The sequence below is a fragment of the Oryctolagus cuniculus genome, chromosome 1, assembly GCF_964237555.1.
Source record: "Oryctolagus cuniculus chromosome 1, mOryCun1.1, whole genome shotgun sequence".
NCBI classification, from domain to species: domain Eukaryota; kingdom Metazoa; phylum Chordata; class Mammalia; order Lagomorpha; family Leporidae; genus Oryctolagus; species Oryctolagus cuniculus.
This window is the reverse complement of record NC_091432.1, coordinates 118,186,069-118,201,305: the sequence shown is the minus strand read 5'-3', so window position 1 is coordinate 118,201,305 and position 15,237 is coordinate 118,186,069. Positions and strand designations below refer to the sequence as shown.

The 15,237-nt window shown below is 39.4% G+C and overlaps 1 protein-coding gene across 12 annotated transcripts in view; it reads right to left on the bottom strand.

Moving 5' to 3' along the window:
* The window catches only part of CCDC15 (coiled-coil domain containing 15), an 80,933-nt gene that overhangs the window by 56,924 nt on the left and 8,772 nt on the right, over nt 1-15,237 (bottom strand). For 6 of the 12 annotated variants that reach the window (XM_051848399.2, XM_051848410.2, XM_070047895.1 and 3 more), the window contains exon 5: nt 3,511-3,624. The exons of 2 other annotated variants lie outside the window; for them this stretch is intronic. In XM_051848399.2, coding sequence (XP_051704359.2) covers nt 3,511-3,624 — 114 coding nt within the window. Of the gene's footprint in view, nt 1-2,096; nt 2,136-3,510; nt 3,625-15,237 lie in introns of all 12 variants that reach the window. 4 more of the 12 variants (XM_070047877.1, XM_051848421.2, XM_051848384.2 and 1 more) reach the window with 1 other exon arrangement.

Here is a 15,237-nt window from a genome sequence, read left to right as displayed (position 1 = left end):
ACCCTAATCCACTGTTGGTGGGAATGTAAACTGGTAAAACCACTATGGAAATTAGTTCAGAGATACCTCAGAAATCTGAATACAGACCTACCATATGACCCAGTCATCCTACTCCTGGGAATTTGGCCAAAGGAAATGAAATCAGCAAATAAAAGAGTTATCTGTACCCCCATGTTTATTGCAGCTCAATTCACAAGCTAAGACATGGAATCAACCTAAATGCCCGTCAACTGAAGACTGGATAAAGAAGTTATGGGATATGTAGTCTATGGACTACTAAACAGTGGAAAAAAATTAAATCCAGTCATTTGCAACAAAATGGATGAATCTGGAAAACATCATAGTTAGTGAAATAAGCCAGTCCCAAAGGGACAAATACCATATGTTCTCCCTAATTTGTGATAACTAATAGAGCACCTAAAAGGAAATCTGTAGAAGTGAAATGGACACCTTGAGACATGAAGTCTTTGTCTTGACTGTCAAGTAACAAGTTTTTTTGTTTTGTATTTTTTTTTTCCTTAAAAGAGAATGTGGGGGAGGGGGCTGGCGCTGTGGCACAGCGGGTTAAAGCCCTGGCATGAAGTACCAGCATCCCATATGGATGCCGGTTTGAGTCCCAGCTGCTCCACTTCCAATCCCGCTCTCTGCTATGGCCTGGGAAAGCAGTAGAAGATGGCCCAAGTCCTTGGCCCCTGCATCCACGTGGGATACACATAAGAAGCTCCTGGCTCCTGGCTTCAGATCAGCGCAGCTCCAGCCGTTGCGGCCATCTGGGGAGTGAACCAGTGGATGGAAGACCTCTCTGTCTCTACCTCTCTCTGTAACTCTGTCTTTCAAATAAATAAAATAAATTTTTTAAAAAAGAGAGAGAGAGAGAGAATGGGACTGGGAATAGGAAAGGGAGGAGGAGTGAGGTGGGAGTGAGCGTAGGAGGGTGGGTATGATGGGAAGAATCACTGTATTCCTAAAGTTGTACTTACGAAATTTGTACTCATTAAATAAAAGATTTCTTTGGGTAAAAAAAAAAAACAACAACAAAAAATATATGTTCTACTTATATCTCCAAATCTGGAACAACAATAACAACCAGATAGATCCTAATGTCACTAAAGTCTAAAAAGGAAATGAAATCAGGGCTCAGCTGGGTTATCAATTATTCTTTCTGATTGGCAGATTCCTACTTCACACAACTGAGAGGGCATAAAACTGTTCAGATTTGAGGGAAATACTTGATCTAACTGATAAGAAAAATTTCACTAATTTCTTACATCATTCCTAATTAAGGAGATTTAGTTCTGCTATGTTACACAAAAAAATACACCACTATATTCTGTGGAAACAAGCAGTCAACTTGAATTCATTATCATCATCATAACAATAATAAATTGCACTTAAATGGCACCTGTGACGTAAAAAACTGGTTTATACAAGGATGTTATCTTAGAGTTAATCCTCCCTTCTACTGGATAATTACTTCAGTCAGACCTGTGAATAGTACTCTTTCTGGAAAAACACCAATCGGAAAGGTCTGAGTATGTTCCAAACAATATAAAATATCAGTCACTACTAGCCTCTGATAACCCTTTTTGTCCTGGTTTATTTAGAAAGTATCCAATCACCTCATTCTAACAGTACCTTAGAGTCAGTCTAATAGCCTAAACTATAGAACTGCAAAATTCATAGCGGGTATGGAAATTATTGAGGAAAATTTAAGTCTAAAAGAAATTCCATCTCAAGATCCACAGTAAGACAATGGTACAAAAAGGCAACCACACTGAATGCATTTAGGATAGGTTGGGATAGATATTGTGGACACATACCAGGCCCACTTATTTTTTAAAATTTAACTATATAATTCTTAATTATTACTGAAGAGAGATAGAGACAAATGTTGAGATACCTAAGAAAAAAATTTTGATACTTAAGGAAAAATATTAAAATATAGTCAGTACTCATAACAACGTGTCAGTCACCAGCAGACCACGTATACAACAGAGGTCTCATAAGATTATTACCACCTAGAACTTAGTAGCCCTGTTAGTTTGTGTAGGTACACTATATGATATTTGCATACTGACAAAATATCTCAAGGATACATTTCTCAGAATATCTCCACCTTGTTCAGCAACACATGACTGTACAGGAACATAATCCAGGAGAATGTAAAAGAATATACCAATTAGGAAATAAAACTGTGAAAGAACTGAATAAAAGCCAGGTGATGATGGCAAAAAGATAATAAAGTAAAAAAGGCTAGCGGTCTATTTTACTAGATGCTGCCTATCAAAACTTGAAATTAATGCCAAAATTAAGTGAACACAGGAAAGCACATGAATTTGGCTTCCAAATTTATGAATTCTAAAATAAACAGGCACATCAACAATGTCATTTTACAAGTGTACACTTAAATAGCCTAGCTCCACAGTTAGGCTCCGATTACTCATTCTAACCTTACATTTGAATCAAAATAACTTCTTTGATTTTTAAAAATAATAGCATTGGTTTCTTTCCTGATTAGAAAGTAAAACATGTGGCCTGCACCGCAGCTCAATAGGCTAATCCTCCACCTAGCGGCGCCAGCACACCGGGTTCTAGTCCCGGTCGGGGCACCGGATTATTTCCTGGTTACCCCTCTTCCAGGCCAGCTCTCTCCTGTGGCCAGGGAGTGCAGTGGAGGATGGCCCAAGTGCTTGGGCCCTGCACCCATGGGAGACCAGGAGAAGCACCTGGCTCCTGCCTTCGGATCAGTGCGGTGCGCTGGCCGCAGCGCACCAGCCATGGTGGCCATTGGAGGGTGAACCAACGGCAAAAGGAAGACCTTTCTCTCTCTCTCTCTCTCTCACTATCCACTCTTCCTGTCAAAAAAAAAAAAAAAAAAAGTAAAACATGTAATTATGGAAAATTTTAAAAATAAAGAGAAGAAAATAAAAAAAAATCACCTACAATAATATGGAGAAATAGTTGGTATGAATCTCTTTTACAATTTCTATCAGACTTTTGTCTATGCATGTAGCATTTTCTCCTCATTTCTTCATTTTATTTATTTTTCTCCACTGTACTTGTCACTTGATATTAAATTCTATTATTTATTTGCATGATCATTATATATGTCCTCACTATCATAGAAGCTCCTTAGGGAATCTTTATTTATCTTTGTACTACTATTAAGTCCTACTTCTAGTACAATGTCTGGTAATCACAGGTATTCCATAAATATCTGTTGAGTGAATATACATATATAAATTTTTAAAATTCTGATCATATCATAATATCAATTTGTACCCTGCTTTTTTCACTTTACAACAGGGACACTTTCCCTTGTCTTCAGATATTCTTTGAAAACACATTATCTTCTAGAATGCCTGTATATGGATATTTAATGAGTTACTCAAGCATTCCTGACTATTGAATATTAAGGTTGTTTCCAATCACTTTACTATTTAATTATATAGTGAGATATTAATAAAATTTATCAGTATTTTTAAAGCAGTGTACTAGAAATTAATTTACCTCTTGAGTGAGAATGCTTTTCCTTTTATCATCTGTAAACACTGATGCCTTTTCTTTAGTCACAGTTTTAAAGGACGCCAGCCTTTGACGTGCCAGTTTCATGGTTTGACTAAGCTGCCAGCGAAAGGGGAAAAAAAAAGCAAACAAAAACAAGTTAAAGTCTCAATATCAAAAGTACTCAATGTTCCAACAAGAAAACAGGTCCCTGTTATTAAAAAAAAAAAAAAAAAAAAAAAAAGCCAGGCCTAAGACAAGAGGATTACTTGCAAAGAAGACTTTGATCTGCTGAGTGTTTTACAACATTATTATCATTATTTTTCTAAGAGACTGTACTTAAGAACTTGATTTAAAAGCTGTTATTTAAAACTGTTTTTCTCATATATATTTTATATTAAGTACATACACAAAAATATCAGAACTTAAAGTTTGAATTAATATACTTGGAAATCATTGAAGCAGGCATACTCCTTACCTTCTACTTATCTTTTCAGTAAAGAGTTATTTTTTAAACTAGTCCTTGCATAACTAATTGCTTTCAATCATTCTGTACTACAAGACTCTATTTTTAGTTTCCCTTAAGCTCTTTTTCCCATTTTCATGAATCACTACTCCACTCCTAACATTTGAAGACTACAGTTATCTAAATTCTTTTCTCAGATGCCCCTTCCTTCAGTAGGCCTTCCTAAATTGACTTAAGAACACAAACTCAAACCAACTCAACAGAACCCACCTGTTTCAACTACTCTAAGTAGAATCTAACAAATAACTAGTAATATTAAACCAGCTAAGATGGGTGTTTTATAACAGCAGGATAAACTAGTACTTAGGACACTCACATCTCTTATTGGAATGCCTAAAATCAAGTCTTGTCTCCACTTTCAATCCAGCTTTCTGCTAACGTGCCTGGGAGGCAGCAGATATAGCCCAAGTACTTGGGTTCCTGCCACCCACATGGGAGACCTGGATGGAGTTCCTGGCTTTTGGCTTTGGCCTGCCCTAGTTCCCACTGTTGCAGCCATTGGAACATCAACTAGCAGATGGAAGATTCTCTCTCTCTCTCTCTCTCTTTGCCTTTCAACTAAACAAATACACCTTTTTTAAAAAAACACAAAATATGTTGACTTCGTGTTACTCTTCTTTCTAATAATTTCAGTATACACCTATGTCGACTTCTTTTTCAGAGAAGCAAAGGCTATTTTATATCTCATAAAAGTGCCCCAAAATGCCCCATTTCAGGAAAAGAAAAAAATAACTACCATTTTTTAGCATACGTACTGTATCACGTGAAAGAAAAGCATATCCCTACACTACTTAGTGAAATGACGGCAAAGCCAGGACCACAGGCAGTCACTGAAAGTTTAATAATATAATTTGTCCCTTGAAGGGAAATGATGACCATGAATTACAGATCTAACTAACAAATACTTTATGATTAAACTACTAATAAGCTAGGGATAAAAACACTGTCTCTCACTACCAGTCTCATTTTCTGGCAGTACATCACTTCTGCTTTATCCTTGCTTCTAGGTCTATACATCTAGCTAGAGAAATTCACTTGAAACATTACTATTTGTCCTACCAAGAGGAGTTGCAGAGTGGATAAAGGGGTTAAGACAATAATATGCAATGCAAAGAGATATATAATCGATTGAAATTACATACAGAGGGCCGGGCATTGTGGCATAGCAGGTTAAACCAATGGGACACTGGCATCCACAAGAGTGTTAGTTCAAGTCCTGGCTGCTCCACTTTTTTTTTTTAATTTGAAAGTCAGAGTTACACAGAGAAAAGAAGAGGCAGAGAGAGAGAGGTCTTCCATCCGATGGTTCACTCCCTAGTTGGCCACAGTGGCTGGAGCTGTGTCCAATCCGAAGCCAGGAGCCAGGAGCTTCCTCCGGGTCTCCATGTGTGTGCAGGGATTGGGCCATCTTCTACTGCCTTCCCAGGCCACAGCTGAGAGCTGGATCGGAAGTAGCTGCTCCACTTACAATCCAACTCCCTGTTAATGTGCCCAGGGAAAGCAGAGGAAGATGGCCCCAGTCCTTGGGCCCCTGCCACCCAGGTGGGAGACCCAGATGGAGTTCCTGGATTCTGGCTTCAGCCTGAGCCAGTCCCAGCCACTGCAGCCATTTGGGAAATGAACCAGCAGATGGAGGGTTGGTGTCTCTCTGTCTCTCTCTCTCCCTCTAACTCTGCATTTCAAATAAATAAAATAAATCTTTTTAAAAAAGATACAAAGAGCCATAAATACACCTTCTTTAATTCAAGCCCATGCATGGTTCATCCTAATGTCCAACACCAAGTGACCAAGGATTCAAAATCCCCATCTAAAATAGGTGGTCAGGAGGCAGGCACTCCCTCTCTATCACTCTGCCTTTCAAATAAATAAATTAAAACCTTTTTTAAAATAAAAAATAAAATAGGGATTCAGAGTCTCCATTTCCCTCACAAGTCCAAACTCCTAGTGCAGTCAAATTGAGCACAGTCCTTAAACAGGATATTTCAAATGGCCCAGCAGTTGGAATATACATATATTTGTTCGTTTCTCTTTGGCTACCATAAGCCTTCATCAAGCCTCAATTTTTATTTATTATTTGTCTTAACCCCTTTATCCACTCTGCAACTCCTCTTGGTAGGACAAATAGTAATGTTTCAAGTGAATTTCTCTAGCTAGATGTATAGACCTAGAAGCAAGGATAAAGCAGATGAAGGATAAAGCTGATGAAGCAAGCACCAAGCCTCATTTTTGTAAAGGCCTTTCAATGATCCACCAATGAGGACCATAAAAGGCTAAATAATGGCTACCCAAAAATACCAGGTCTTAAATCTGGAAACTGATTTTTTTAAGGAAAAAAGTCCTCTGCAGATGTGATTAAAATTCTTAAAATGAGGAAATGATTCTGGATTATTCAGGTGGGTCCTGAGTGCTATCACTAGTGTCATAATAAAAGAGAGGCAGAGGGAGATTCAACATACAGAAGGTGATGTGCAGAGATCGATACCATGTGGTCACAGCAAAGGAATAGCCAGTAGATACCAAAAGCTGGAAAAGTCAAGTGAAAACAAAAAGCCATACATAGAAAGAAAATTAATAGTCTACTGCCTTGCTCAGCTATGGTTAATGTCTACATAGTCATAGCAATGTAAATGCTAAATACCAATCTATGCAAAACTATAAAATTACTTTTGTAACTAGAAAGAGGCAAGAGGTGAACAAGGAACATGTATAAGTGGCAAGAGGGGATAGAAAGCTCAGTCCTCATTTTTCCCAGTGGGATATAAATAAAAATGACTAAATTTTTTAAAAATCAAGAAGCAGCAGTATAGATTGCTTAGAAATAGGAATATTGATACCAAAAGCTTAACTAAAATAATTCAAGTAGTTGTTTTTGAGGAGACTGAAATGAGGTAATGGGCAAAATATGTTTTTTAATTACAAACATTTCACACAACTATTTCTTTTTTATGTGCATATATAACTATGTGCATAAATAATTTTAATAAAACTAGAAGTGTAAAAGGGGAAAAAGATTCCCTGACAGTTACTCTTTTTTTCTCTTAAAGATTTATTTATTTAAAAGACAGAATTACAGAGAGGCTGAGGCACAGCAGAGGCAAAGAGAGAGGTCTTCCATTCACTGGTTCACTCCCCAGATGGAGTTGTGCCAATCTGAAGCCAGGAGTCAGGAGCTTCTTCCAGATCTCCCACATGGGTGCAGTGGTTCAAGTACTTGGGCCATCTTCTACTGCCTTCCCAGACCATAGCAGAGGGCTGGATCATAAGTGGAACAGCTGGGACTCAAACTGGCACCCATATGGGATGCCAGCAGTGCAGGCTGCAGCTTTACCTGCTACACCACAGCGCCGGCTCCCGACAATTACTCTTAAATAAGCATGCAGATGGGCCAGCGCCACGGCTCAATAGGCTAATCCTCCACCTGCGGCACCGGCACACCGGGTTCTAGTCCCGGTCGGGGGCGCCAGATTCTGTCCCTGTTGCCCCTCTTCCAGGCCAGCTCTCTGCTGTGGCCCGGGAAGGCAGTGGAGGATGGCCCAAGTGCTTGGGCCCTGCACCCCATGGGAGACCAGGAGAAGCACCTGGCTCCTGCCTTCGGATCAGCGCGGTGCGCCGGCCACAGCACGCCAGCCGCGGCGGCCATTGGAGGGTGAACCAACGGCAAAGGAAGACCTTTCTCTCTGTCTCTCTCTCACTGTCCACTCTGCCTGTCAAAGAAAAAAAAATAAGCATGTAGATGCATTCTGGGTTCCCCAATTGCATATATAAATAGATATACACATAAACCAGAACTCAGGAATGTTCTAGAGAAACAAGCCTACATTTTCTTTCATTTTTTTAAAGGCAAAGTGACAAGGAGCAAGAGAAAAAGTGATCATGCTTCTGTCTACTGGTTCCCTTGCCCAAAAGTCACAGCAATAGCTGAGGCTAGGCCAGGCTAAAGCCAGAAGCCAGGAACTCCATCTGACTCTCCCATATGGGTGGCAGGAACTCAAGTACTTGAGCCAACATCATCAGAAGCAGAGTAGCTGGGACTAAAACTAGCACTTGGATATGGGATGCAGGTAGCCCAAGCAGCATCTTAACCAACTGTGCAAAACACCCACACAAAGCCTAGATTTTCTTCCATCCAGTAGAAAAACTATTGCCAACCAAACTTCACTTGCACTGAACTCTAGAGACTATATTCCAGTCATACCAGATGACCAATCACAGAACCTTCCAAGAAAAATTGCCCTTCTTACAAGCCCTAATAAAGGGACAGCATTTTGTGCCTCCTCCCTTGCTTTAGCTGTCTGGAGCGGGAGTTCTTCACCAGGATTTCAAACACTCATAAATAAAGGTCTTGATGCAATGTCTATTTTACACACAGAAATAATAACATTAATAATTAGCAAAGGGGCTTTTGTGTGAAGTATCAAATACTGTACTTTATAAATGAATTCTGAGATTTAAATCTTAAAATCTAAAGCAAACAAAGGTGTACAGGCATTTGATACAGCAGTTCAGATGCCACCTGGGATGTCTATATCTCATATTAAAGTACCTGGTTTGAGTCCCAATTCTGCTTCTGATTCCAGCTTCCTGCTAATGAATACTCTGGGAGGCAGCATGTGATGGCTCAGTACTTGGAGCTCTGCTACCCACATGGGACACCTGGATTGAGTTCTAGACTCCTAGCTTCTCTGTAACTCTGCTTTCAAATACATAAATCTTAAGAAAAAAAATCAAGTATATATGTAGGATAAAATTTTAAAAATATATACATCTATGATACTGTTCATTGTTCATAATTTCTTCAGTTCTTTTTCAGTTGTTCATTTTTTAGCCAATTAGGAATTATAAACATGAAATTTATATGTAATTATATGAAGTAAACAATACCACCATGTAGGACATGTGAAAAAAGTATAGATGAGAGCTAACATTAAACTTCATAAATTTTAATTTCATTAAAATTCATAGAATATCATCTATTCTATTCCAATGGAGTCCTAATACCAATTGAAAATGTGTGATTATACCATAAAAATCTACCCAAAATTGAGTTCTATTAAAGTACAATGTAGTTTATTTACAAATGATACCATACTGATTTTTAAATCTGTTGACTTTTTGATGGCCACAAAAAGTCAACCATGATCTCCCATGAGCTTCTTCTTATAGTCCACAAGCACAAACTTTATCACTATTACTATCAATCTATAGGATGGCTGGTAACCTACACCTCATGTAGAAAGGCAAGCTAGGCCATTAAAGATTCCTTATCTCGGACAATGAACCAGGAAACATTTAGGGAAAAGTCAGTGATAGGACCAGAACCTAAAAGGAGTTAAACAGAAGAAAATAGACAAAGAAGAATCTCAAGTATTTCAAAGTTATGAAACTGAAGAAGAGGGGGAAATACATATTAGAAATAGAAAAATAACTAAATAAAAAAAGCACACATGTAGAAGCAAGGTGAGTAGTTATCTGGGTTTGCCTGGAACAGTCCTAAATTTAGTACTAAAAAGTCCCATATACTGGGAAACCTCTCCTTCTTGGGCAAATGAGGAATGCTAGTCACCCTATAACAGCGACTGAATCAGTCAAATTAATGATCGTATACCAGTGTGACAATCAAAGGTCCCATGCCCTTGCAGCCATTAGAGCTACCTCAGATCCAGAAAAACTCCAGCTGCAGTCTCCTTAGGGGAGTTTGAATTTGTGGGATATTCTCATTGTCCCTCTAATATCTCATGTATATTCTTGAACTCAACTTTCCTTTTACTTAGTTTAGCCTGAATTCTTGTAGCCAAAAGATCCTAGCTAAAAAAGCTTTGCTTTTTCCAATGGTAGAGTACAAGAGAATTTAATAGGTTATTTCACATCATTTAAACCTTTACTAGAAAATGCAACTAAGTTCATAATCTTAAAAAGCAAGAAAAATGTGGAGCAGGCTCTGGCACAGCTGTTGAAGTTGCCACTTGGAACATCCTCGTTCTATAACAGAATGCCTGGTTCAAATCCCATCTCTTCTGCTGCCAATCCAGTTTTTTTTTTTTTTTTTTTTTTTTTTTTTTTTTTTTTTTTTTTGACAGGCAGGGGGACAGTGAAAGAGAGAGACAGGGAGAAAGGTCTTCCTTTACTGTTGGTTCACCCTCTCACCCTCCAATGGCCGCTGCGGCCAGCGCACCGCACTGATCCGATGGCAGGAGCCAGGTGCTTCTCCTGGTCTCCCATGGGTGCAGGGCCCAAGCACTTGGGCCATCCTCCACTGCACTCCCGGGCCACAGCAGAGAGCTGGACTGGAAGAGGGGCAACTGGGACAGAATCCAGTGCCCCGACTGGGACTAGAACCCGGTGTGCTGGCGCCGCAGGCAGAGGATTAGCCTATTGAGCCGCGGCGCCGGCCCCAATCCAGTTTCCTGCTAATGTGTATCCTGGAAGGCAGCAGATAATGGCTCAAGTACTTGGATCCCTGTCACCCACGTGGGAGACTGGGATGGAGCTCTGGGATCCTTGTTTTGGTTTGGTCCAGCCCAAGCTGTTGCAGGCATTTGGAGAGTGAACCAGTGGTTGGAAGATCCACAGTTCAAGTCCCAGTTGTTTCACTTCTAATCCAGCTCTATGCTAATGTGCCTGAGAAAGCAGTAGAGAATGGTCCAAGTGCTTGGGCCCTTGTATCCATATAGAAGATCCAGATGAAGCTCCTGGCTCTTGGCTTCAGCCTGGCCCAGGCTTGGCTGCTGTGGCCATTTGCGGAGTGAATCAGCAGATGGAAGAGCTCTGTCTCTCTCTTTCTCTCTCTGTAACTCTGCCTTTCAAATAAATAAAATAAATCTCTAAAAAAATTATTATATGGTGAAAATGAAACAGTAATAAGTTGGTTTTCCATACTCCACCAAAATAAAGTTATCATGGGACACCACAGAAATTTAATCCTTAAATATCAGTCCTAACAAAAAAAAGGGATAGTTCTATTTTAGGTGACACTTAAAACTTCTTACAGTTCTATGATTCTAACTCCTAATTTTAAGTGCCTGATTTTATATGATCTTTCTTTTTAAAAGATTTCATTATTATTTTAAAGGCAGAATGTGTGTGTGTGTGTGTGTGTGTGTGTGTGTGAGACAGAGAGAGAGAGACAGAGAGAGAAGGAAAAGAAAGAGAAGGAGGGAGGGAAAGGGAAAGAGCAAGAGGGAGAGAAAAGAGAGGGAGGGAGAGGAAGGAGGGGGAGGGGGGAGAAGGGGAGAGGGGGAGAGAGAGAGAGAGAGAGAGAGAATCTTCCATCTACTGGTTGACTCCCCAAAATGCCCTCAATAGCTGAGGCTGTACCAGGCTGAAGCCAGGAGCCTGGAACTCCATTTGAGTCTCCCAAGTGTGTGACCAGGGTCTAAGTACTCAGGCCATCATGTGCTACCTTCCCAGGTACATTAGCAGAAAGCCGGATCCAAAGCAGAGTAGCTGGGATTCAAAACAACATTCCAATGCAGAATGCAGGCATCAGAAGAGGTGGCTTAATCCTCTGTGCCACAATGCTCACCCCGTCTCATCTCTAAACAAGTAGATAATACCAAGTATTAGTAAGCAGAGTGTTGGGTAGGAGTACAGAATAAGAAAAGTGCTGGACAAATCATATTTGAAATACAGTATTGTGTTCAGTTTAGGGGACTATATTTGAGAGCACTAAAAAACTATACACCATATAGGAAAAATCAATCAAGGCATCTGGAATATAGAAACCCCAAGAAGAAAAACGATAACTGTAATTTAATACTTGAAGTACTCTGAGATGGATTTTATTCTTTAAGAGACAAAACTAAGATCATGAGTAAAAGTTATAGCATATACTGAAAAAAAGATGTAAATTTAAGTTTCTACATATGAAGCACTCTGAGAAAGTAATGAATTATCCAATAAGAGAAGTGTTTTAGCAGAAATAAGATGAACAACTATATAATAGAGCTAGAACAAAATAATTCTTTAAAGAGAGAAAGCCTGGATGAAATAATATTGTTTTAATGTTTAACTAAAAGCTTAAATTAAAACATATGGAAAACTTCATACACAAAAGCAGAAAAAATACTAAGTAATTCCGAACTTTAACATTTTCAACTCCTGGCCAATCTTGCTCTATCCATAACTCCTTACTTTACCTCATCTTTGGAGTATTTTGAGGCATATTCCAAATGTCAAATCATCTAATCCTTAAATATTTATGTTAAATAAACTTTTAAAACCCTTCCACTAGGGGCTGGTGCTGTGGTGTAGCGAGTTCGAGTCCCACTGCTCCACTTCCAATCCAACTCTTTGCTATCACCTGGGAAAGCAGTGGAAGATGGTCCAAGTCACTGAGCCCCTGCACCCATGTGGGAGACCCTGAGGAAGCTCCTGGCTCCTGGCTTCTGATGGGTCCAGCTCCAGCTGTTGCAGCCACTAGGGAAGTAAACCAGTGGAAGGAGGTCCTCTCTTTATAGCTCTCTCTGCCTCAACCTCTCTGTAACTCTACCTCTCAAATAAATAATCTTTAAAAAAAAAAAAACTTCCACTAGAGGGGTGGGAATGTGGGTGGGTACGGTGGTTAGAATCACTACATTCCTAAAGTTGTATTTATGAAATGCATGAAGTTTGTATTCCTTAAATAAAAGATTTCTGGGAGGGAAAAAAAAAAACTTCCACTGCAGGGCTGTGTTATAGCACAGCAGGTAAAGCTTCTACCTGTGACACCAGCAGCCCATAAGGGTGCCAGTTCAAGACCCAGCTGCTTCACTTATAATCCAGCTCCCTGTTGATGTGCCTGGGAAAGCAGTGGAGGATAGCCCAAGTGCTTGGGCCCCTATACCTACATGGGAGACCCGTAAGAAGCTCCTGACTCCCTGACTCCTGGCTTCAGCCTGGTCCAATGAATGAAAGATCAATTCTCATTCTCATCTCTCTCTCTTCCTCTCTCTGTGTAACTCTTTCAAATAAATAAATAAATCTTAAAAAAAAAAAAAACCTTTGACCTCCAAGATTTTGTGTTTCTGTGGCTCCAAGATACAAGAAAATGGAAAAGTCCACTAACATTCAGAAAGTTATGTTTTTCACTCAACCAGTTCTAGATCAACTAAGGGAGAGTTTCATTGTCTAGTTTCATAGTGACATCTAGTGGATAAAAACTGTAACAGACCTGGTAAAATTAAAAGAACCTACTATGTAGTTGTATATTCAAGTTTTCACAGACCCTAAATAATAGTCACTGAACTTTTTTCAGTAGTTCATTTTCATTCAAGGGGAAAACAAACAGAGTATAAAAACTTTTTTAAGTTTTCTTTTTTTCTTTCTTTATTTTTTGACAGGCAGAGTGGACAGTGAGAGAGAGAGACAGAGAGAAAGGTCTTCCTTTACCATTGGTTCACCCTCCAATGGCCCCCGCAGCCGGCGCACCGTGCTGATTCAAAGTCGGGAGCCAGGTGCCTTTCCTGGTCTCCCAGGGACTAGAACCCTGTGTGCCAGCACCGCAAGGCGGAGGATTAGCCTAGGGAGCCGCAGCGCTCCCTAACTTTTAAAGCCTTTTATAACCTGATTTCCCCCAACCTATCCAATCATTCTTTTCTTTTCTTTTCTTTTCTTTTCTTTTTTTTTTTTTTTTTGACAGGCAGAGTGGACAGTGAGAGAGAGAGAGAGACAGAGAGAAAGGTCTTCCTTTTGCTGTTGGTTCACCCTCCAATGGCTGCCGCGGCCAGTGCACCGCACTGATCCAATGGCAGGAGCCAGGTACTTCTCCTGGTCTCCCATAGGGGGCAGGGCCCAAGCACTTGGGCCATCCTCCACTGCACTCCCTGGCCACAGCAGAGAGCTGGCCTGGAAGAGGGGCAACCGGGACAGAATCCAGCGCCCCGACCGGGACTAGAACCCGGTGTGCCGGCTCCGCAAGGCATCCAATCATTCTTTGATACTCTCTTACGAACTATCAATTTTAGAAAGGCTCTATCTATTACTTATTCTCTAATATATTAAATTCATTACAGATTTTAGGCTTTTAACCATTCTTATCTCAAAAATTCTCCTGAATTTACCAATTCAACTTACCAATTCAAACTATATAGGTTCAATTCCATCTCTCCCATGAATTCTTCCTCTACCCTTTCCTTGGAATTTTAAATTTCTGAACTCTCATAGCACAAGTTTATTGTGAAACACAGTAAATGTCTCTACATTATTATCTAGATTGTGTGTTTTTATTAGCTTTGTATCTCTACTTGGAAATATAAACCCACAGAGGGTTCTATTTAGCATTTCATTAGAATCTCTACAATGCTTGACACATATATTCAGATATCTGCTGACTGATGAGTTCTACTCATCCTTATATAGAGGAAGTAAAATCCTCACTATGACGGGATTTTTTAGCTAGAAGCACCATGAAGGCAAAGACTGTGTCTGTATTAGTCAATGGTCTATCCATTCTACCTTTTGCAGTGTCTAGCTCAGTAAATATTTGCTAAACAAATTGTTCATCGTCTTAAAAAAAAATGATTGTTACAAACTGAATAATGACAAGAAAAAGTCAAGTTTTGAACAAAGAAAAAAATGTGCTGAAAGTATTTCAACATACTTCTAAAGCGTTCCCATTTACACTAACAGAACAGTGGAATTATGACCAACCACATTAGCTTAGGCATAACACAGCTTTTATTTCCACATACTCATCATTTCCCATGCTTCCTTTCTTCCTGTCACTATCCCTAAGAATATGTTTTTAAATAAGGTGAAGAAAATACCCAAGGAAGAGTTGCAGAATGTATTAACTCAACACTAGCTCCAGGAGTCTACAGAGGGAAATGACTGGATGAGGCAAGTGACTTGAATGGGTTAGTCTACTCACAGCAGTTAATTTTTAAATGTCTGGGTATAAAATTAGTGGACAGAAGTTACATTTTTCCAAAAACTCTGGAGATATTAAGTGTTTGCTATATCACTGCCTGATGTTTAATGGTAGATTCATCATTGTGGTAATCAGATTAAAAGAAAGTATTAAGAAAAAAAGAGATAAAGACAAATAATAAATGAAAGACCCCTTTATATGTACTGAAATTCTTTGCAACAAACGTAAGAATCACTTCTGTCTACACGCTACAAACTGATAATAACTTACCCCAAAAATAACTTCAGTATAATTGGGAAAATCCATTCTTCAATCTAAAGTACTTTCTAACAAATCCTGAATGTAATACTTCGGCACTTTT